Source organism: Ipomoea nil, unplaced genomic scaffold, assembly GCF_001879475.1.
Source record: "Ipomoea nil cultivar Tokyo-kokei standard unplaced genomic scaffold, Asagao_1.1 scaffold3065, whole genome shotgun sequence".
Lineage (NCBI taxonomy): Eukaryota > Viridiplantae > Streptophyta > Magnoliopsida > Solanales > Convolvulaceae > Ipomoea > Ipomoea nil.
The window spans coordinates 1,815,289-1,840,347 of record NW_017619493.1 but is presented as its reverse complement, the minus strand read 5'-3'; the positions used below and the strand labels follow the sequence as shown (position 1 = coordinate 1,840,347).

General features: G+C 41.4%; 1 protein-coding gene across 1 annotated transcript; it reads right to left on the bottom strand.

The window, feature by feature from the left end:
- Window positions 1-1,707: 1,707 nt before the first annotated feature.
- LOC109164470 lies at window positions 1,708-2,554 on the bottom strand. The gene is made up of 2 exons (XM_019312998.1): window positions 2,315-2,554; window positions 1,708-2,238 (listed from the first exon to the last, which is right to left on the bottom strand). Exons 1-2 carry the CDS (start codon window positions 2,552-2,554, stop codon window positions 1,708-1,710), a joined length of 771 nt encoding a protein of 256 aa, XP_019168543.1.
- Window positions 2,555-25,059: the final 22,505 nt, after the last annotated feature.

Below are 25,059 nucleotides of genomic sequence, written 5' to 3'. Positions count from 1 at the left end.
ATAGCACACTTTGTTGGCGCCACAGGACCAATCGCATGCCCATACATGAGGGTCAGCGCATATAGCTCTGACACTGTCCCGCAGCACCCTGCCCCGTATCGCAACACGGAGGGGTCGATCGCAACCGACCGATGAACCGCAGCTCATCATAGTGTTTGATCGCAACCAAACAGTGGACCGCAACCCAAGAGTATGTCATCTGACCGCAGCCAGGAAATATGAACCGCAGCTCATGTTGAAACATTTGATCGCAACCAAATGGTGGACCGCAGCCCAAGAGTGTAAATCTGACCGCAGCCAGCTTCTGAACCGCGGCTCAGGATTAACCAATCCGATCGCAACCGAATTGGGGTATCATGCACACATAACACATAGCAAGCACATGCAACCCACATTAGCACGTTGGGAAGGGGGAGAAAACGTATAACAAAACCTATGCGTGATCCTTCACATACTAAGAATAATCCTAAGGGGTTCATACTTCTTTCACCTAGGTCAACGGGATACCAATTCAACTAGCATGCAATATATAAGACTCATACAACCTACGAAAGGTACCCGAAATATCAAACTAGACATAGGCACGATAGACGGAGTCCGTTGGGACTCCACGGGGATCGGGGGAACATCAAACGGGGAAGCCAAAATCCCAAAGTGGGGTCCAAACCAGCGGGTAGCCGGTGGGTGAGGGATCACACGCCGGCTGCCCGCCGGCGGTAGCTAAACCGGGCAGCGGGTGCCCGGCAGGCAGCTGCCTGCCCGCCAGCTGCCCGCTGCCGGCGTTGCCCAAGAAGGCCGCGGGTAGGTGGCGGGTCCCCTACCCCCCACTAACTCTTTTTCACCAAAAAGGCCCCGGGAACCTTTTGTGGAACCCGAAACCATGCTTAGACACTTCCAAACGCAATTGACAACACACGTAGACAATTAACGGGTCAAAGATCGAGAAACATATGGCACATAACCTATCATGCTTTTCTAAACATAATCAACACCCAATCATGCGAATTCCCACCCAATATACCACGAATAATTCCATACGATACAACCTAGGGTTCTAATTGTTTTTAAATCAACAAGGGCACAATTCATCTTTCAATATCAAGATTCGGTAAGAATATCATATAAACATCAAGAACATCCTACAATCATCAAGAACATCATATAATCATCAAGAACGTCATATAATCATCAAGAACACCATAATTATCAAGAACCTTTCATCATCAAGATCTCCCATGGAATTATCCCATCAATCATCAATAATAATATCACAAATCATCAATACACAATAATATGGGAAAATCCTATGGGGGAAATCATAGCTATGAAAATAGGTTTTGTTGAGACATGGGTTACCTCTTAGCCTTAATTAATTCCTTGGCTATGAAGGGTCTTTCTTTAAGCTTTCTTGCTTTCTTGATTTCTTCTAAGGGAATTCTTGGAGCTCTATGGGGTGGTGAGTCGTTTATTGTGGTGGGGGGGTTCTAGGTGCCTCTTAAGTCCCCTATTTATATATTTAGGAGTCCTGGTTAGGAACTAATATTATAGGCTTGCTAATTCTATTCCTTTTGGAACTAAGGATTGGGTTTAGGGATAAGGGCCCATGGACTATGGTGGGCCTTTCCTAATTAATTATTGTGATTTAATTCCTTCTTTTGGGTAATTTGTTAAATGATTAATTGGTTTTAGGGATCGTAACACGGGGTGTTACACTTGTGGCTTCCCGCCTACCGGCATGAGCCAGCTATCCCCAACCGCTCTAGGAGCGCTCCGAGATCCACCCGCCCGCATATCCGGCCCATACGGGTACCTTTCCAATGGGATTCCCGCTTCCCTAGCTTGTAGACAAAAAGTGTGCAAGTGACCCATATATCCACAGAAGTAACAAAACTTGTGCAGTCGTTCATACCTAAAGTTAACCCATGTTGTCGTCTTATCCCTCTTCATCAACTTCATCCTTCTCCTTAGCGGCCTATCAACCGGAATTGATACCCAAATACGATGAAAGGTTAACCATGACGCCCCTTCAAACCGGTCATCATGCTTAACAAAAGAACCCAAAAAATTCCCTGCCTGCTCCAAAATTGCCTGAGATGTATACCCTTTTGGCATGTCATGCAGCTGTACCCACATGTCAATCATATCCAGCTTCACATCCACTGGGTTCACCCGGTCCATAACCTCTCGACAAACAAGAGTATTGTTCTCAAACGCCCAAGGACCCCCATTCAAGACATACTCCATATTTGTTTTATGTATAAAAAACAAATAGGAATAATCCCCTTTGGATCTCCGTTACTTGCACCCCACGTACCGGTTGCCACACCGAATCTAAAACCTGTCTCATGAAGTCCAGTTTCACCAACTTTTGTGTTAAAAATCGCCCCACCACCCTCCACGTCTCCTCTTCCCCCTCCCCACCACCGTTTACCTCGGCAGCACCACCCTCCGGCATAAACACAGCGCCCTCCTCCTCTTGCAGAGCCCAATCCGCCCACCTATCTGTCAAAGCCGCAACGTCAGCCATCCCCTCCGCCGACTGATCAGCCACCATCCCCCCTCCTACGCTGCAAACCACCACCAGCGTCCCCTCCCTCAGTTCGCCCGATACCAGCGACCGTCTCCTCCCTCCGCTCGCACTACCCCCGGCATCGCCTCCTCCTCCCTACGGTGCAAACCACCGCCAGCAACCCTCCCTCCACTCGCACTACCCCAGCCGTCACCTCTTCCCCCCATCGGTGCGAACCACCGCCAACAACCCCTCCTTATGCTCGCACTACCCCAGCCGTCACCTCCTCTCCCCGTCGGTGCAAACCACCGCCAGCAACCCCTCCATCCGCTCGCATAACACCGGCCATCGACCGGTAGAGAACTACCAAACGTTGTTGAAAACCTAGGAAAACCCTAGTAGAAACCGCAAAAACCCTAGAGAGAAACTAGAGAGAAACCCTACCAACTAACTATGCATTCAACTTTTACTTAATTAACATTCAATTATCTATGCATTAACAAGTTAAAACATATAAAATAGGGAAAAAGTTTAAATAGGCTATTGAATGGGGATAGCAATTAAGCCATCGAACTCGAATAAGGTCCAAATTGATCTATGAACTTGGAAAAAAGGTGCAATTAGCATTTTTAGCAGGTTACCAACAATTTTTTGCTGATTAAGATGACATGTGTATATTTTAATTTTTATTATTATTATTATTAGCCAACATTTGTTCCTTAAAAAAATAATAAAAAATAGAGCATTTGACCCTAAGACAGTTCTCAGAAATGGTACTCCGTACTTCACAAGCATTTTGCATTATCAATCTTTCAAGACAGTCACCACTACATTTTTTGTTTTATTTTTGTTTTATTTTACTTCATCCATCTCTTTAATTCTTTGGGGTTAACTAATTTAATTAGACTTGTAATCCTTTGGGGTTTACTGTCTTAGGGTCAAATGTTTAGTGTTTTTTTTTTAGGGTCAAATGCTTAGTAAGATAATAATAATAATGAAATAAAATTTAAAATATACACATGGCATCTTAATCAGCAAAAACTTGTTGGTGACCTGCTAAAAATGCTAATTGTACTTTTTTCCAAATTCATGGATCAATTTGGAGCTTATTCGAGTTCGATGGCTTAATTGCTATCCACAAATAGTTCAATGGCCTATTTGTAGCTTTTCCCTATAAAATATGATACGCATTGTGACACCCCGTAAATCCAAAATATATTTAAGGATTAATTAGATAATTAATCCTAGCTTAATTGATAATTTATTCCCAAAATCCTAAAAATTCAATAGTCGGGGACTAGAAATTGACTAGTCAATCCACGTCAAGGAGTTGTACTCTAAGCTTAAAGAATTGTTCCCTTGTATCATTACACTTCTCATTTTAGTAAGGGTAAAAAAGACTTTTCACCTTATGTTTGTATCCCAAGCTAACCTAGAGTGATCTTTCATTTCTTTTCCCTAACACCCTAAATAGAAAAGCTCCTCATTCTCTCTAGAAAATAGCTAGCTTCTTCTTCAAGCCAAGTTTGGGCAATTCAAGATTCTTCAAGTTGGTCTCCAATATTTAACCTTTCTTAACCTTGAGCATATAGGAGGGTAAGATCCTTGGTCCTTTAGTGTTTTTAGTACCTTTTAAGGTATCTTTTTCTAAAGATAGAATCTTTGTTGTCTTTTGGTGTGTTCTTGAAGTTGGAGTTGAAGGAGAGCCTTGTTAGAAGCTTGTAAAGGTGTGATAAGTGAAGGTTTAGGCTACAAGAGGTAACCCATGCTTTACAAAATCTATTTTCTTACCTATATGATTATTTCTTGACTTCTACATGTGATTTTTGCTATGAAATGTGAGTTTTGATGCATTGTCTTGTGAGAATGCATATCTTGAGCTTGTTATTAGGGTTCTTGTATGCCATTGCTTGGCTATTTCTTGGATTCAAGTCATGTTGTTGTATTTTGTGAGATTTTGGGTGTTTTGGACTTGAATTTGGTCTTGGTGTTAAAAATCCCCGAAGGGATTATTTGTGGTACAGGGATGTACCCGCGGGTGGAACGGCGGGTAGTGCACCACCCGCCGCTCCACCCGCGGGTACACCACTCGTGGGTGTTGGTACCCACGGGTGGAACCACAGGTGGAGGTCCACCCGTGGCCCCACCCGCGGGGTACACAATGGTGATCTTTGGGGATTTGTTCCCCGTGATTCTTTTGACTCGGTAATTGATGTTTTGACTTCCCGATGTTCTTTGTTGGGCTATTTGAGTGTCTTCTTGATGTTTCGTATGTCTAGAACAGTATGGTAGGAATCCATGTAGGATTTGGTGTCTTGAATCGTGCTAAGTGTTCAACTTTGTGATTCGTTGAACCATGATGAGTCTTTTATGTTCTAAGGAACTATGTTTGGTTTGCCCGTTTAATAAGCATGCTAGTTTGATGTTGAAATGCTAGTGTGTGCGGTTTGTTCTTTCCTATTGTGGATGATAACTTGTGTTGATCATCGTTGATGTCGGATTGTAATCCTTCCTTGATTGAGTATGGTTTCATATCTTTGTTGTGATCCATTGATTGATTCCTATGATGATGTGTGTGTTGGCTGTACCTGGATTGCACGATTAATGGTATGGGACATTAATGACCAAGGTACAGATGTGGTCCCCGTGGTGTCCATGAAATGATATTATGGAGTTGTATTATGGGCTTCAGGCTCACTTGTTGGTGGTTGTGTGATTGAAATGAATGGTACCCTCGTGTACTATGTGTTGGTGGAAATGTTGGTGGTTATTGGTGGGGGAACGACGATTCCCGGAGGTATAAGGTTGGACTCAGAAGTACAGGGGTCCTGGAGGTAAAGGTTGGAACTAGTTATAAGGTCGGGGGTAGCCATAAGGTTGGAACCGGGCATAAGGATGGAACATGGAATCTGGAACGTGTGACATGTAGTGTCACGGTGGCATGTGTTGACAATGTGTGATTGTCTGTCTTTTTCTGTTAAGCATGTCGAGTGGTATTCTACTTTGTGATCAGTAGAATACACCTCGATTTGTACTTGTGTTACTGTTGTCCTTGTCTTGGGATGTTGATTCCCTTGTCCTTTGTGAGAGTGAACTAGAGTCTTTGCAAGTTGATTTCTCTTATTGACTTTTGAACTGAAATATACGGTATCCCGTTTTGAAAATGATTTTGTATTACACTATCTATATATGCTACTTAATGCGTATTGATGGGTTACCAGCATTATTCGCTGGCCGGGCGTCGTCCCCTTTCTTTATGTGCTTTACAGGTCCTGAGTAGGCATGGCGAGAGCGTTAGCCGTTGATAGTATAGATCCCCTGAACCTTGCAGTTAGTGTTTTGACATGTGTGCCATAGTTATTGAACAATTAGATGGATGTGTAATTTTGCATTCTCTCAATTTAATGATATTAATTAAAAGATTGACGAAATAGTCTGACAGATTCAGCGATGATATCAGTTAGATAGTTGGAACACTAATTAGCTTGCGGAAAGAATAGACTAAGCCAGACAGCGAAAATAACAACACACAAGATGTTTACCCAGTTCGATACAGTGTGTGTCTACATCTGGGGGACGATCACATAGGCGTCCAATCCACTAACAAATTATCCAATGTACAAAGGTAGAGAATAGTAATCTCACCCAAGTGCCCCACACAAGGTACATACCCAGTCTACACTGATTTAGTGGATTGTTGAAGATGGAGAGTCGTGCATACAGAAGTCCAATGAAATCTGTTCACTTGGAGAGCTAACTCTGATGCAGTCCACTTCAATGACGTTGTTCAATGTTGTTCCCACAACCGTGTGATCTTAGCGTCATTTTCATTTAAGCAACGATATATCTTCTCAAGTTCATCATCATAATCAACAAGAACAAACTGTCTTGAGAAGAGGCATGATAATCAAAGATATGGTCTCTTAGTATGCGTCAGAGTGTTTCTTTCTTCAGGACCCCAGATCAATAGACATCTTTGTCCCAATTCGAAACAAGAGAGCTGCCAATTACTTGCCGACCGTATGAAAATGAGCTGATGGAAGCCAGTTGTGAAGAGCAAGATGGTGCAAGATGACATATTTTGAGGTGAGTTGTGAGCTAGGCAGATAATCTTTTTCACCCGTAGGCCATGTATCAGTTTGTCTACCTGTGAGGGTCTTCGCTACCAAATCCCAGTCCGTGATTTCTTCTTCGTGCACACCTTTCAAACCATAATACTCATTTATCATGTCAGGGCCGAAGACATACCATTTTTCGCGAATGAAGATTTGCATTGGTCGCGTCCCGGACAAATTGTCAATCTCCTCATTGAGATTACAGTAGAACTCGTATGTCAGAAGCTTCGAATAAGGACAAATGGAGGAGACATTCTTCAACAGGCCCACTTCACTCAGCAAAGGCAAGATGTCACAAACAGAATTCAACTGGTGTTCATCAACAGACCGCTGAACAATAAGATCTCTCCGGATCATTGTGGACCATTTTCCTTGGGCAGTAGAGGAGACAAACTGAGGTCTATAGATAGATGTGTCAGGATTCTCAGCAGTAGGCTGAACCTCAGGCGTAATACTTCGTCCTCTGGAGCGAGTAATTGGTTTCCCTTTCCGGGTAGAAGACGTGGGAACCACAGCAGGACCTTTTTGCTTGACGGATGACCGCAGGGTTTTGAACACTTGTTGAACAGGAGGATTAGCTTCAGTTTTGACTGACTCACCAGACTTTCTCCTCTTCTCAGGTTGAGCCACATCAAGATTGTCATCACCAGATTCCACAACCACTTTCACAGGGACACTCTTTCGTTTGGATTTTCTCGTCTCTTTGGATGGGGAATGAGCAGAAGGACTTGGAGATACAGAGTGACTTGTCTCAGAAACTTGGGCAGAAGAACTTCCAAGAAGACTGGTAACTTCTCGAATCTAGAAGGTGGTTGAATCAGGATGCGCAGTAGCCTCAACCGAAGGGGGTTTTGACAAATGGGCTTGTGGACCATAGACTTCAGCAAGAATCTTTTCATCTTCACTCGAGGACTCAGAAGGATGAATCACATGCTATGGTTTTGGAATAGAGGCAGTGGGTAAACCTGCAAAGTGCCGGACATGTTCAAGGCTCTCAGCCAATGACGAAGTAGTGTTGACTGGCACCCCATCTATTTGATCAGATGCATGGGGATTTGAGATACCGGCAGCCTCAATTTCAGTGGGCAAGCTGGAGGGATTCTCAGACGGACAGATTTCTCTTGGGGACACAGCAATTTCATTAGAGGACAGAGCAACTTTTTCAACAGAGTAAACAACCAAACTAAGATTATTGGCCAAATCGGAGGATTTATCTTTCTCATCAGAAACTTCATCAACAACTTCTTTCAGAGGATCAGATTTTTCAGAGGGGATACAGGGGGGATCATCAGGCACAGAGGATCTCACAGATAATAAAGCATTCACATTATCAGTTTCAACAATAGGAAAAGCAGACGGAATAGCATCAGAGACTAAATCATTAGGCTTATCAGGAGAGATTTCAATAGGAGATTCAGAGGTATTGGACCTGTTACGAAGAAACTCAATCCGGCGTGTGGCCTCGTCCTGGGCAGCTTGTAGGTAACGGGGTTGAGCTGCTGCTCGACGACGTGAGACCTCTTCAGATTCAAGTGCCCGTTGAGCAAAATATTGAAGGAATGCCCCAGCACGATTACCATCTGCAGGCTCTGGGATAGATGCAGGGCTAACCTCATCACTCACCTTGGAGGCCAGCATCAAAAGCTCACTGGTGTCATCCTCGGAACAATCTGCATAGAACTCGAGATAATCCGAGAGCACAGTGACCATGATTTCATCGCGTAGATCAGAGTCAAGCTTCAATTTCTTCTTCATAGCTAACTGGAGCAGCGTCTTTACATGCTTAGAGGCTGTTTCTGGTGAATGGACCTTTCTCCCAAGCTTGATGATGATATTTCGTACAGCGGGTCCGCCATTGATGTGCAATTTGGGTATACAAGAAGGTAAACCCTAGGTAGAAGAGTAGAGAGAAAATAATCATTGAGTAGAGATATTTTTGAACTCTTCTTCCTTACAAGCTTGACCCGATAATCATATATAATCCCAAGGGTGAAGAACCCTATTTAATGCGGCTTGTCAGAATGCATGCAGAGCCGATGTGATTGACGCAACGGTATACCTCCTTTTTAGGAATGAAGTGAAAGGGTTGGAGATTTGAATTTCGAAAAGGCGAAATAATTTATGGTAACTTAGGTTAAGATATTCTCTTAACAAAACAGGAGGGAGTTTTAAAAGGAAGTCAAAGGCTGAATTTTGACCCGTAAATATAACACCCTATACTTTCCTTATGTATAGCTAACTACCTTATTAATCAATCCTGCAGATTCCCATAGCAGACTTGAGAATCTCAAACTGATTTGCATCCAGGGGCTTAGTCAGAATGTCAGCCAGTTGCTTATCAGTTTGAATGTATTCCAACTCTATTTCCTTGGATTCTACCAAATCTCTAATGTAGTGACGCCTTATATCAATATGCTTCGTTCTTGAATGTTGAACTGGATTCTTTGAGATATTGATTGCACGGACATTATCAAAGAAGAGAGTCATAATTCTTTGAGTAAGCCCGTAGTCCTGAAGCATCTGTTTCATCCAAACCAACTGAGTGCAACATCCACCATCGGCTATATATTCTGCCTCTGCAGTACTCAAAGAAATTGAATTCTGTTTCTTGCTCAGCCACGATACCAAGTTCTTACCAACAAAGAAGCACCCACCCGAAGTACTCTTTCTGTCATCAATATTTCCTGCCCAATCAGCATCACAGTATGCAACCAGACTAAGTTCACTGTCCTTGGAGTACCATAGCCCATATTGAATTGTTCCTTTTATATACTTCAGAAACTGTTTAGCAGCTATCAAGTGAGACTATTTCGGATCAGATTGATATCTTGCACAGATTCCAACACTGAACATAATATCTGGTCGACTGGCGGTTAAGTAAAGTAGACTTTCTATCAGACTCCGATATACTGTGTTATCAACTGATGCACCAGTGTCGTCTTTGGATACTTTTGTGGAGGTAGAAATAGGTGTTCTGGATGGTTTACACGATTCTATATCAAACTTCTTGACCAAATTCTTAGCATACTTTTCTGGTGAGATAAAGTACCCTTCAGGACTCTGTTTCACCTGCAGCCCTAGAAAGTATGTCAGTTGGCTAACCATAGACATTTCAAATTCTTCTTTCATGACCTTTACTAGATCATCAGTGTACTTTTATAAAGTAGAGCCAAAAACAATGTCATCCACATAAATCTGAGCAATGGTAACATGACTTCAGTGGTTTTTACGAACAGAGTTTTGTCAACACTTCCTCGCTTATACCCATTGTGTAGCAGATATTGTGTCAGTCGTTCGTACCATGCCCTTGGAGCTTGTTTGAGACCATAGAGGGCTTTTCTGAGCTTGTAGACATGAGATGGATGGTCTGGATCTTCAAATCCTTTCGGTTGTGCCACATAGATATCTTCAAGCAGGTACCCATTCAAAAATGCTGTCTTAACATCCATCTGAAACAGTGTGAATCCCAGAATACATGCGACTGCCAACAAAATTCTGATCGACTCTAACCTTGCCACAGGAGCAAACGTCTCATCATAGTCAATTCCCTCTATCTGAGTGTATCCTTGAGCAACTAACAGAGCTTTGTTCCTTGCAATATTTCCAGCTTCATCAGTTTTATTTTTGAAGATCCACTTTGTTCCGATTATGTTGACACGATCAGGTCTTGGAACCAGATCCCAGACATGATTTCGGTCAAACTGGTGCAGCTCCTCTTGCATAGCCTTGATCCACAGATCATCCTGTAACGCTTCTTTTACATTTTTTGGTTCTATTTTTGAAGTATAGCAGGCTGATCCGGATATTTCTATCAGATTGTTTCTCATTCGGCTTCTGGTATTCATCTCATCTGTTGGATCGCCAATAATGTTGTCTGAAGGATGATTTTTCTGAGTTTCCAAAAACTGACTTCTTAAAACGCATTCTGTAAAACGGAAACATTTTCTTAAAACAGATCTTCAGTGTCAGTCCCTCTGTTGCTGTATCTGATCAATTAGTTCTCTGTAGAACAAACCGACACCAACCTAACCCTATCTTAGTTTGCCATAATAATATTGCCAATTATATGTTGGGGTTTTTTTAGCAAATTAAAACACTAACAGGATGGTTTTGGACTTGCCTGTGCGTTCACGTTGGGGTGAACGTGGCATAACACTCCTTGGTTTTCCCTGTTTTATATTAGACTTCCGTTGTTACTTACGTTTATGTATCTGTTAGTACCTTACTTTAGGTATTTAAGCTTTAAATTGACATAAAAATCGGGGGTGTTACACGCATAAAAGGGAAGAATCAATTGGTGATTTAATTAAGGGAGAGCTAGCTTGAAACGAAAGAGAAGATGATTGATTATAGATCAAGAGGAGAAAGGTATATCATAATATATATATATCATTACGTTGTATAGCTATGATAATTATTTAATTTGGTAGTTTAATTAGTATAGGTATTAGAGGTGACCACGGGTCGGTTCAAGGTCGAACCAACCTTGAACCGGCCCGAAAAAGTGGGCCTGGGCCTCAATGGGCCTAGCCGGGCTTAGCTCGAACCGGAACCGGCTTGTTAAGGGCCGGTTCAGGTCCTTTTTAATAAAATTTGAGGCCCAGCACGGAACCGGCCCATGGCCCAGGCCCCTAACCGGCCCAGGCACGACCCAGGCATGGGCCTGGACCAACACAACTAATTTATCCCTATAAAAATCAAATGAACTTTATAAACTATACTACATTTTATAATATTTATAAGTTATCAAATAATATTAATTCTTATATAAAGTTTTAATAGTACAAGACTACAAGTTTAAATGTATTTAACGTCATTTATAATTTTAATTTAGTAAAAAATCATGTTAATTTTATATTTTGAGATTAATAATTAAAATATTATTTTTAACAAAAATATTAATGTGTATGTGTATATTAACATCATTTAACTAGTATTTTGACTATTTTCTATGCGCGATGCGCAAAAATAAGTGTCCAATATTAGTACTTTATATTTAAATTTTAGATATTTATATTATTGTAAATAATTATAATAATAATAATAATAATAATAATAATAATAATAATAATAATCTAAAACATTTTTATAAATTTGATATTTATATTTTAGAAAATAACTAACATATAATTTTAATATATAATGTGTATATTATTATTATTATTATTATTATTATTATTATTATTATTATTATTATTATTATTATTATTATTATTGAAGAAGAAGAAGAAGAAGAAGATTAGAAAATATATAGTGGATGCATGTGCACGGTAATAATAGTGGAAAAGATAACGGAACTTATAACGGTAGGGGTATATATGTCCAAAATAATATATAGTACAACTCTTATAGCATAATGTATAAAGAAAACGTAACGGAAAAATGGACATAAATGAACGGTATAACCTTCATTTACACTTATTAGATAAAAAAAAGTGTAATGTGTATATAATATATATTAATTAGTATTGATATATTAAGAGGTTGTAGTAGCTTAATTGGATAGAATTTAAATGCATTATTATGAGATCAAGGGTTCAAATCTTATGTCAAACAAAATATATCAATTTATATATATAAAAAAAATTATATTTAAAATAGAGTTAATCAACGATTTGGTCCCTCAATTATTGCCAAACTGTGAATGTTATCCTTTAATTCCTTAATCATCGATTTAGTCCCCGAAAATAACTGTTTTTAGTCATTTTAGTCCCTCCGTCCGTTTTCCGGCTACACTCCGGTTAGACCTCTGATTTACCAGGGTCATTTTTGTCATTTCATTTGTTTATTCACTCCAAGGAATATTTCTCCGGCGGTTCTAGCATGCTACCAAGTATTCGGCACTCGATTCCTCCGGCGGAAAAGCTGGAAGCGGAGCCCGCGCTGATGGAAGCCGTGGGTTTGTGGACGGTCTCCGGCGTGAACAGGTCATCTCCGAACCCTGGCTTCGGCATCACCACTGCAAAAAAAAAAAAAAAAGTAAAGATTTAACCTTGCAGGAGATGGAGCAGAAGAGGAACGATTCTTGAACGGCTCTGTCACAGATAATGCAAAGCTTTGCATAGCCTCTGCAAGGCCTTGTGATTGGTCTTTCATTCAGAAACACAACTTTCTCACTATTACTAATATAAGACTGCAAAATCACACGAAAAAAGGAAGCCTAAACACAACAAACAAAAATCCCAAGTCTCAAACGTTGTTAAAATCAAGAAATGAATGGATACATACTTGAACAGAAACACAGTCCAGCAATTTCTCAGCATCCTTCAACCTCAAAACATCATGGTAGATATACCTTCTTACCTATCACAACAACCCACAAATTCATAATCTATAATCGATCATCCACACAGTAAAATGTGATATCTTTATATATAAACCTGCAAGAGACGATGGGAGTGGTGAGGGGTCAAGCAATGAGGGCAAATGGCAACGCAATAGTCCAAGCAAAAGATATTCTTTTCCTTCTTTCTGACAATATTGTCTTTTTTTTTTTTTTTTGTGATTCCATGGAAGAGAAAGATTCCGTGGAAGAGAAAGATGCCGAACTCAAAGTGTGGGTTAAGCAAGTACGAAGTGAATAAACAAATGACTTCTTCTCCGACGGCGGCACGACATTGGGCGAGACTTCTTCTCCGACGATGGCGGCATTAACGTGGTACACTCTCATGCTCATCATCTTCTTGGATGGGTTTTTGGTAGCTGGATGGATGATCTTCTTGTTCTTCTTCTTGTCCGGGACAGAAGTCGCCGAGATCAAGAAGTAGATACTGCCTCTCTTGAGCTCAGACTCCGGCGAGAGGATCATGATCCGGCGAACCATGCCTTGAGAGCTGCTGGGCTTACTCAAAACGTGGTTTGGGTTGTTGTTGAGAACCTCGCCGGCGGTGATGGGATGCGCAATTTCCTCAACCTGCCCGTTCAAGTGCACTATACAGATCAAGTCTAAGGCTCCGCAAGGAATAACACAAGCCAAACAACACCTTAGACTGTTGAAATGACAAAAATGACCCTGGTAAATCGGAGGTCTAACCGGAGTGTAGCCGGAAAACGGACGGAGGGACTAAAATGACTAAAAACAGTTATTTTCGGGGACTAAATCGATGATTAAGGAATTAAAGGACAACATTCACAGTTTGGCAATAATTGAGGGACCAAATCGTTGATTAACTCTTTAAAATATAACAATTACGGGGCTAGCCCGGGATCGGCCCACAAAAAGCCCGGGCCCAGACACGGGACCGGCCCGGACTAGGGCCGGCATGAGACCGGCCCTGAATACTATGGGCCGGTCCCGAGCTATGCTGACTGAGGCCCAGAACCGGGCCCGGCCCACGCCCGGGATTTGGCCAGCTCTAATAGATATTAGTATTTTAGTATAAATAGGACTATTGAGAACCACGAACTACTCAGAAAAATATATTGATACTATATTCTTCAACTTTGTTGAAGTTCTCACACACTCAAAGTGTGAAAAAAAAAAAAAAAAAAAAACACCCTTCCATTCAAAAAATAAAAGATACGAATTTGATTAAAAAAAAAAAAAACCTAAAAACAGTGAAAACTGAAAAAAATTAATTGAACATTCTCTCATGGCCAGTACGTGGGTGAGGGTACGGTGCCTAACATCAACTCAAAGGTAAACAAACATGCTGTACATAATTGAACATTTAACATTATTCTTCTTCTCCCAACATTTAGCATTATAAAACTAATGACATTTAACATTATTAAGTTTTACCATTGGTTAGCATCCAAAATCTCTCTATAAATTCTCCGAATCACTAAGCCAAAGATCCATCATAGCCCCAAGTTTCCTATTACACATTAACTGGATGTCCATATATATATGGGGCCTTGAGAGATGATTATATTAATTATATTATCAGATCAGATCAATTGCATTAATGCTAACAAAAATGAAGGCCTTTAACCTCATCACACTAGCAGTTGTATTGCTTCTCTTGGGAGAAGCACAATTTTCGTTGGCTGCTTGCGACGCGAAGCAGCTCGACCCTTGCTTTAGCGCCTTAACGCTCAATGCCAACCCATCACCACTCTGCTGCGAGAGGCTTAATCAACATAAGCCTTGCTTCTGCGAATACGTCAAGAGTCCCACTCTGAATGAGTATATCATCAAGTCCCCAGCTGCCAAGAAAGCCAATGAACTCTGCAAGGTTACAATTCCCAAGTGCTGAGAAAACCTCCATTTCACTTCATCATATCAATCCAAAAGTATTCCGTCCGTCTGTGTGTGCGCTATATTAATACTAACAATAAACACCTTTCTCTTTCTCTTTCTATTTTTAATTTTACTATTTCTTGAATATTAAATTCATAGCCTGCTTGGTTATGATCTGTGTACTAGTTATATGTCATCATTTGTATATATGAATGAATACAGTACCCTCCCCTAAAAATGGGGGTCTTGTCTATTAGTTAAATTTAGACCAAGTTTTATTTAAATTATTATATATGTACAAATAAAAAATAAAAATGTAAAATAATTTTTTTTTTTTTTGTCAAAATAAGATGCATAAACATTCTATAAAGAAAAGAAATACAATTCAAAATTTATCTTAAAAGTGACACTTTTATTGTATATTTATATACAAATTTTTTTGTCAAAATTTAAATATCAATTTCTTCTAATGTTGTATTTTCAATTTCATTTAAAACAACCTTTTGAATTCTATAAACATTATTATAAAGCATAAAAGCAATAGATTATATCTAGCATTAAGAAAAAACAAATCGGACCCCAAAACTTGGGTGTCACATGTTGTCGCCCTAATCAGACATGTCCATGGACAACCTTGTGAAATAGATTATTCCATTATCCTTTATGGTCATTTCTCTAATTTACATCTATTATTGACATATATAATTGCTTTTGATTCTTCAATATAACAACATTTTCACTTTTAGTCATTTAACGTTTACAAATTGATCAAATTTCATCTAAACGTTTGAAATATCACATTTACACCAAACATCATCCTTCTTTCATATGAGAAAATATAATACATAGTTAGTTTAGAAATTAAAACTAAAAGTTTTCAATTAAACTTAAAAGGTTTCATGAATAGATGGTGCAAATGTGTATTTATTTATTGTATTTTAACTTGGAGGTCAAAGGTTCGAAACTAACATGTATTAGTTTTCAAAATTGTGATTTTGTAGGGCCACATTTATTTACTAGAACAGAGCCACAAAAACTTAAAATATGGCCCTGTATGAGAACATATAATACATTTTAGACTAAATTTAGTTAGGTTCAAAAGGTTAGGGGTAAGAACTAAAAAGTAATCAAATAATACTTCTCTTATCTCTTATTTATACTATTAATAAAAATAAAACCGTGATGCGTAGTTTCCCGCCCAAACTTTTATTAATAAATAATAATATGGTTATTTTGCATAAAAGAAGGAAATGGAAAAGAATTGGTAGTATCAAGAATTTATAAGGAAAATAATATAAACAAATTGGATATTAATAACGAATAGCCCAAATTTAATAATAACAAGTTTATTAAAACAATCAGTAATATTATATCTATCTACTATCTACTATACTAATAAGAGCCAAAAAGAGTTAGGCCCATAGGTAAAAAAAATGATGGTCAAATTTTTTAATTAAATGAATGGCTCAGATTGATCATATTTTAAAGATTTCCTATTTTATCCTTAATTATATGATTTTCCGTTAACTTTTCTATTAAATATTATCTTTTTTCGTTAATTTCTGTTAGTTCACCGTTAACTTACTCATTGATTTTAATAAGAAAGGTCTTATGTTCGAACCCCATCCCAATCAAAGTTGGCATAATTAGTACTCTATTTTACTCTTATAAAACTAAAATAAAAATTTAGTAGCTACAACAAAAAAAAATACATATGCATTTCTTTAATTTAGAATTATGTGTCTACAATGTCTTTATTAAAAAAAAAATTTCATTATCAATAAATTAAATAAGAGAAATAATTTCATTAGTTATATTGTCTTTATTTTTCTCCAATATCAAAATTCTTTACATTCAAATTCATCAATCGGTTATATTCGCAACATTGTCACTACAATGTCTTTATTCAATAATAATAATAACAAGGGTTGGGGTTCAAGGGTTGGAAGAATAATAATAACAATAATAATAATAATAATAATAATAATAATAATAATAATAATAATAACAATAATAATAATAATAATAATAATAATAACAATAATAATTATAATAATAATAATAATATTATTACTATTATTATTATTATTATTATTAATTGTTTTAAAAAAATAAAAATATATATAATTAAGCTAATCATATTAACTACTTCGGGATTTATTGACAAAGAATATTCAAATCACACAATAAATTGGAGTGGAAATCTATCTCGCAATGTCCTTATTTGGCAATCCGCAGTTAGCTCTTAAATAATAGTATATATTTAATATTTTATGCTCTAATTTTTATTTGTTCTCCCTTATGTTCCGTATTTGGTTTCAACCATACCTATGCAATTATTATGTTGACAATTATAATCAATCTTGACTATATTATCTTGCATTTGTAAACTTAGAATTGCTTATTTAAATACGCAATTTAACATTCAATTATCTATGCATAAACAATTCCAATATAATCTTCCCTTGATATACTTTAAGTACTTATTAAAAAAAAAACATTGGGCATTATCTCAATCGCGCAATACACGTAAAAAACTAGTATAATACATAAACATTCAATAAAGAAAAGAAATACAATTCAAAATTATAAAAGTGACTATTTTAGTGTATATTTAGATACAAATTATTTATCAAAATTAAAATGTCAATTTCTTTTAAAATATTATATTCAATTACAATTAAAACCAATCTTTGAATTCTATAAACATTAGTATCAAGTATAAGTTATGGATTATATAGTTAAAAATAATAATAAAAGAAAAAAATTAGACCCCAAAACTTGGGCGTCACGTTCGTTGCCCTAGTCACACAGGGCCAGGGGCAACCTTGTGAATTAAAAGAGATTCCATTATTCTTTATCATCATTTCTCTATCTTACATGTATCATTTAGATATATAATTGCTTTCAATTTTTAAGAATAACAACATTTTCACTTTTAATTATTTAATTTAATGTTTACAAATTGATCAAATTTCATCTAAACCTTTGAAAAGTTACATTTCTACCAAAGATCATCATTCTCTTATATGAGAACATTTAATGCATTTTACACTGAATTTAGTTAAATTCAAAAGGTTAAGGGGTAAATAATTATAAAAACAATACTTTATGATTTAAAGTGACAAATGCTACCATTGTTAGTTGACCAAAACTGGTGATGGATTTAATTAACCCGGTGTGGCCCGAATTATTAAACCCGGATAAGAACGTAATATGGGAAATATATAAACGGAACAAAACGATGCTATAAGGCCGCAGGGACCGTAGGTCGTGAGGACCGTATATTATATCAAATGCCGTAAATAGGCAATTACAATGGTTTCGCTAGTACAAAGTATGTAAGTAAGATAGAATGTGTTTTGTTAGGACAGGTAGGGGAGCTTTTATACAAGCTAAACCTCCCAACCGCCTCCCCCTAAAACGGGGGTAGTTGGATCTCGAGTTGATTGCGCCCGGCCTCGCGACCGGGCCGCGCTGTTGGGGCCGGACCGAGCCCATTTGGAGGTCGGTCCGACCCCGCGGAGAGGCCAGTCCAACCTCCAACCGTAGCTCACGCAGGGCACGTGCTGAAGCCTCGTGCCGGGGCGGGTACGCGGCACCGCTGTAACACCCCGTGTTACGGATCCTAAAACCAACTGATTAATTAATTAATTAATTACTAACCCAGGAGAAAGAATAAACTATAATGGTTAATCAGGGAAAAAGGCCATCATAGCCCATAGGCCCGATTATATAAACCCAACCCCTAAACCCAATAGGAATAAACTCTAAATAAACCCTTGGATCTATAAATAGGGAACTCAGGGAGCACCTAGAACCCCCTCCCACACGCCTAAACGCCCCATCGCCCCAGGAGAGCTCCAAGAATTCCCTTAGAAGAAATCAAGAAAGCAAGAAAGCTTAAAGAAAGATCCTTCATAGCCAAGGAATTAATTAAGGCTAAGAGGTAACCCATGTCTCAACAAAACCTATTTTCATAGCTATGATTTCCCCTTAGGGTTTCCCCCATATTATTGTGAATGGCGAGATTATGGTGATTATTATTGATGTTGATTTGATGATTCCATGAGGAATCTTGATAATCTTGATAATTGGGAGTTTCTTGATAATGATGATACTCTTGATGATTAATTCGGGATCCTTGATGATTATGTGTTGTTCTTGATGATTATGATGTTCTTGATGATTAATTGGCATCCTTGATGTTTATGTGTTATTCCTACCGAATCTTGCAATTAGAAGACGAACCGTATTCTTGTTGATATAAAAGTGATTAGAACCCTAGGTTGTATCGTATGATATTATTCTTGGATTATCGGGTGGGGAAATCGCATGTTTGGGTGTTGATTATGATTAGAAAAGCATGATAGGTTATGTGTCGTTCGTTTATCGTATTTGATCCGTTAATTGTCTATGTGGTGTCGTTAATTACGTTGAAAAGTGTCTAAGCATGGTTTCGGGTTCCACATCGGTTCCCGGGGCGAAAAGTGATGAAAAGAGTCAGTGGGGGGTAGGTGGGGGTAGGGGACCCGCCACCTACCCGCGGCATTCACGGGCAGCTCCGGCAGCGGGTAGCCGGCGGGCGGGCAGCTGCCCGCCGGGCACCCGCTGCCCGGAACAGTGATGGCCGGCGGGCAGCCGGCGGGTGGACCCCCACCCACCGGCTACCCGCTGGAATCTTCCCCCCCTCGGGACCCCGGCTTCCCCGTTTGATGTTTCCCCGATCCCTGTGGTGTCCCAACGGACCCCGTTTGTCGTGCCTATGTCTAGTTTGATATTTCGGGTACCGTTCGTAGGTTTATGAGTCTATTATATTGCATGCTAGTTGAATTGGTATCCCGTTGACCTAGGTGGAAGGAGTATGAACCCCTTAGGACTATTCTTAGTACGTGATGGATCACGCATAAGGTTGTTATACGCTTTATCCCCTTCCCAATGTGTAATGTGGGTTGCATGTGCTTGCTATGTGTTATGTGTGCGTGTTACCCCAATTCGGTTGCGATCGGATTGGTTATCTTGAGCTGCGGTTCAGAAGCCGGCTATGGTCAGATGGGAATTCCTGGCTGTAGTCGGATGACGGTATCCTGGGCTGCGGTCCAGAAGCTGGTTGTAGTCAGATGGGAATTCCTGGCTGCAATCAGGTGACATCTTTCCTGAGCTGCGGTTCAGAGGCTGGCTGTAGTCAGATGGGAATTCCTGGCTACAGTCAGATGACATACTCTCTTGGGCTGCGGTCCACTGTTTGGTTGCGATCAAACATTATGATGAGCTGCGGTTCATCGGTCGGTTGCGATCGGCCTCCCCGTGTTGCGATACGGGGATGGTGCTGTGGGGCTGTGTCAGAGCTATATGCGCTGACCCGCATGTATGGGCATGCGAGTGGTCCTGTGGCGCCAACAACGTGCGTTATGTGTTGTGATATGGACGAGTTGTGATTAGGAGTGTCTTGGGGGATGTGACTATGGTATTTATATTGGGGATTATCATGTTGGGTTATGACCATTGTTTATGCTTTGCCTTATTTGCCTTATCTGTTATGAACTGCTTATGACTGTTATAACTGTTGCTTGTGTCTGGCCTTATCTGTCGAGTCATTCCCGGTTTTAAAGCTAGAGTTCGTAGGATATATCTTCATGCTCAAAATGGTTTTCGTATATCTATATATATCTCTATATGTATTGTATTTCAACGCGTTGGAGTGGGTTACCAGCATCTCTCGCTGAACAGATATATTTGGCTTTCAGGCATAGAGGATTAGAGCACTGGAGCGTACAAGTAGTATAGTTTCCCTTTCGGCCTGCGTGCCATATTATGCATTTATATTTCAGAGGATAGTAGTTAGACAGCCTGTGCACCTGGGTTCTCTAGCCCAGGTGTGGCATAGCACCCCGTACACTTATGTTACGTTTTGGGATTTAATGAGATGTTACCTTTATTATTAAGTTCTAAATGTCTTGAAAATCAGGGGTGTTACAGTTGGTATCAGAGCCTAAGTTTGACCCTAAGAAAAGACTCTTAAGACCGGACTTTAGGATATTAAGCTTGAACTCTAGGTATTTAGGAACATAGGACTCAGGAATCTTAGGACGCGCGGTGAGATTGTGAAACCTACACATAACCTCCCCTCACTTTATCCCTCTCTAATATTAGGAACCCCTTCCCCACTTATTATATCAAGATTAAAACACGAAATAACATCGACCTTTAATCGCCAGGAATGGCACCTAAGAAGAAACAGTCAGGAACACCGGGACACCCCTCTCAAGAAATCTTGACTTAGGCCCTACAACGCCTGACCCAAATTGCCCAGGCACTAAGTACTATCGTACCCCAACCTCTGCCGACAGACGAGAACTTGGAAATCCACCACCAAGTCTCGGCACATCGACCACCCACCCTCTCGGGAGACGAAGAGCCCACAACCCTCGAGGAATGGATTGAGACATTCGAAAAGGTGTTCAGGACGACCCAATGCCCCGAACGCCACCGGGTCAGGATAGCCTCCTTCTATTTCAAGAACGAGGCCGACTACTGGTGGGCCCGCGAGGGGCCTAAGTACGAGCAAGACCCCGAATTCAACTGGGAGGACTTAAAGACGCGGTTACGAGAACAGTTCTACCCCAACCACCTGAAGGCCGCCATGTGCGAGGAATTCCTCAATCTAAGACAGGGGACGGCCCCGGTCTCAGAATACTACCGACGATTCTGCCGACTGGCTCGCCTCGCCCCCGAGATAGTACCCACCGAAGGGATCAAAGTCAGGAAGTTCCTAACGGGCCTTAAGCCCGAACATCAGAGGTCCTTGGCCGCCCAAGAACCGAAGACCCTCGGAGAGGCCTATGCCAAGGCATGTCAGCTACGACAGGTAACGGACCCGCCTCCAGGGATGCAACTGGGGTATAAGAGGAAACCCGAAGAAAGTCGTCCTATTCTCGCCAAGGAAGCTAAGAACCCCAAAACCGCCCCACTTGCCCAAACCATCACGCCGACTACCCGGGGAAAAATCCTCACCCTAAGCAAGGCCAGGATCGGAGATAGCAACGTAGTCTCCGGAACCCTCCTAGTGCACGCCACCCCAGCTGTCATATTATTCGACTCAGGGGCTACCAACTCATTCATAGCAACCGAGTTCGCCGCCCAGCTCGGTCTTAACGCCACCACCAAGGTACGACTCCAAGTCAAGGTGGCCTCAGGCGAGGTCATAAAATGTGATCGCATGTACGAGCATGTAATGATCACCATTTAGGGAGTGGAATTTCCCAGCGACCTGATCCAGTTTCAATTGGATGGGATGCAAGTAATCTTGAGCATGGATTGGCTAGGGAAGTTCCAAGCGCAAATCCTGTGCGGAGAGCAGAAGTGGTCCTACGTGGGCCAAACGGTAAGAGGGTGTCGTACCGCAGTGCCCGCCAGGATCCAGGGATCAAGCTGATAAACATGATGAAAATTAAGAAGTATCTGGGCCAAGGAAACGAGGTCTTCTTATGCTCAGTCGAAGACCTCAACGCCAAAACGCCCAAACCACAAGCCATCCCAGTGGTGAACGAGTTCACCGACGTCTTCCCAGACGAGATTCCCGGGGCACCCCCGACCAGAGAAGTCGAGTTCACCATAGACCTCATGCCGGGTGCCGCCCCGATCTCTAAACCACCCTACCGGCTAGCACCAAAGGAAATGAAGGAACTGAAAACACAACTCCAAGAACTGCTAGACAAGGGTTACATCCGGCCCAGCACCTCCCCATGGGGAGCACCGGTACTATTCGTTAAGAAAAAGGATGGGAGCATGCGCCTGTGCATCGACTACCGGGAACTCAACCAAGTTACTATAAAGAACAGGTACCCCCTTCCCCGAATAGATGACTTATTTGACCAACTCAAAGGGGCAGGGGTATTCTTGAAGATCGACCTAAGATCCGGGTATCACCAGATCCAAGTGGCCAAACCAGACATCCAGAAAACGGCCTTCCGGACACGCTACGGCCACTACGAGTTTACCGTAATGCCTTTCGGCCTCACTAACGCGCCTGCCATATTCATGGACCTCATGAATCGAGTATTCCGACCCCACCTGGATGACTTCGTCATCGTGTTCATTGACGACATCCTAGTCTACTCCCGAAATAAAGAAGAACATGTGAAGCACCTACGCATATCTCTGCAAACCCTTCGGGAGAACCAACTCTACGCTAAATTCTCCAAGTGCGAATTCTGGCAAGACAGCGTAGCCTTCTTGGGCCACGTGATAACCAAGGAAGGGATTAGGGTGGACCCCGCTAAGGTTCGCGCCGTTAAAGAATGGACCATGCCGAACTCACTCTCGGAAGTCCGAAGCTTCTTAGGTCTAGCGGGCTACTACAGGAGATTCGTACCCGACTTCACCAAGATAGCCCAACCCCTCATTAAGCTCATGAAAAAGGAAACCCCCTTCCGTTGGGACAACGGCTGCAACTCGGCCTTCCAAGCATTAAAGGATAAACTAACCACTGCACCCGTGCTAGCCATACCCTCCGGATCGGAAGGGTTTGAAGTCTACAGCGACGCATCCAAGAAGGGGTTAGGATGCGTACTAATGCAAAATGGCAAGGTAATAGCTTACGCATCCAGGCAACTCAAAACTCACGAAGAAAATTACCCCACCCATGACCTCGAGCTAGCCGCTATCGTATTCGCACTGAAAATTTGGAGGCACTACCTGTATGGAGTACAATGCAAGATCTACACCGACCATAAGAGCCTGAAGTACATTTTCACTCAAAAGGACTTAAACATGAGACAACGAAGATGGCTGGAACTCATAAAGGACTACGACCTAGACATTCAATACCACGAGGGAAAAGCCAACGTGGTGGCGGATGCCCTAAGCCGAAAGACAAATCATTCCCTTAACACCACGTGGGTCCTACCGGACCATCTGTACAGGGACTTCCAAAGGCTACACTTGGAAATAATAGAGCAGGGACAAACTCGCCCCAATGCCTATCTATTCAACACACAGGCCGTGCCCACCCTCTTCGAGGAAATCAAATCAGGACAACAACAGGACCCGGAACTAGATAAAATCCGCCGCGACCTGACTCGAGGGAAAGAGGGCCCCTTCGAAGCACACCCAGACGGCAGCCTCCGCTACAAAGGGAGGTGGTGTGTACCCTCAACGCACCCCCACTTGAAACAGCAGATCTTGGGGGAAGGACACAACTCCCCTTACTCCGTCCACCCAGGCGGTGACAAATTATACCAAGACATAAAGAAATCATTTTGGTGGCCGAATATGAAAAAGGAAGTCGTAGACTTTGTGGCCAAGTGCCTGAATTGCCAAAAGGTAAAAGCCGAACGATGCAAACCCAAGGGACTCGTACAACCCCTTGAAATACCACAAGGAAAATGGGATTCCATATCCATGGACTTTGTCGGAGGACTACCCCCAACGAAAACCGGTAAGGATAAAATCTGGGTCATAGTGGATCGACTCACCAAGACAGCGCGGTTCATTGCCATGAAAGAAACATGGACGATGATGCAACTAGCCCAAGCTTACGTAAACCGGGTAGTGAAATACCATGGAGTTCCCCGGAACATTGTGTCCGACCGAGATTCCAGATTCCTCTCGCAATTCTGAAAATCACTACAAGCGGCGTTGGGGACGCAACTAAAGCTAAGCACAGCCTTTCACCCCACCACAGACGGCCAAACCGAAAGAAACATCCAAACCCTCGAAGACATGCTAAGAGCCTGCGCGCTCGACTTCCGAGGGACGTGGGAAGAACACCTAGACCTCATCGAGTTCTCGTACAACAACAGCTACCACGCGAGCATTCGCATGGCACCATATGAAGCACTGTATGGTCAGAGATGTAGAACCCCATTATGCTGGGAAGATATGGTCAACCCGGTAACACTGGGCCCCCAATACCTACAAGACACCATAGCTAAGGTCAAACACATCCAGGAAAGGATGAAGGCCGCCCAAGACCGCCAGAAGTCGTACGCCGACCTAAAAAGGAAGCAAGCCGAATTCAGCCTCGGGGACAAGATCTGGCTAAGGATCTCGCCCACACGAGGGGTAATGAGATTCGGGAGAAAAGGAAAACTCAGCCCCCGGTTCATCGGCCCGTACGAAATCGTGGAGAGAATCGGAGACTTGGCCTACCGTCTCGCCTTACCCGTCGAGCTAGAACGAGTACACAACGTGTTCCACGTATCTCAGCTAAAGAAATACATACACGATCCAAGCCACGTACTCCAACACGA

Bases quoted from the DNA above. Each gene is read 5' to 3' on its own strand.
- LOC109164470 (XM_019312998.1), bottom strand. From the start codon at position 2,554: ATGGTGGCTGATCAGTCGGCGGAGGGGATGGCTGACGTTGCGGCTTTG. The intron at 2,239-2,314 runs GTACGTGGGGTG...ACAAATATGGAG, and splicing joins TAGATTCGGTGTGGCAACCG to TATGTCTTGAATGGGGGTCC.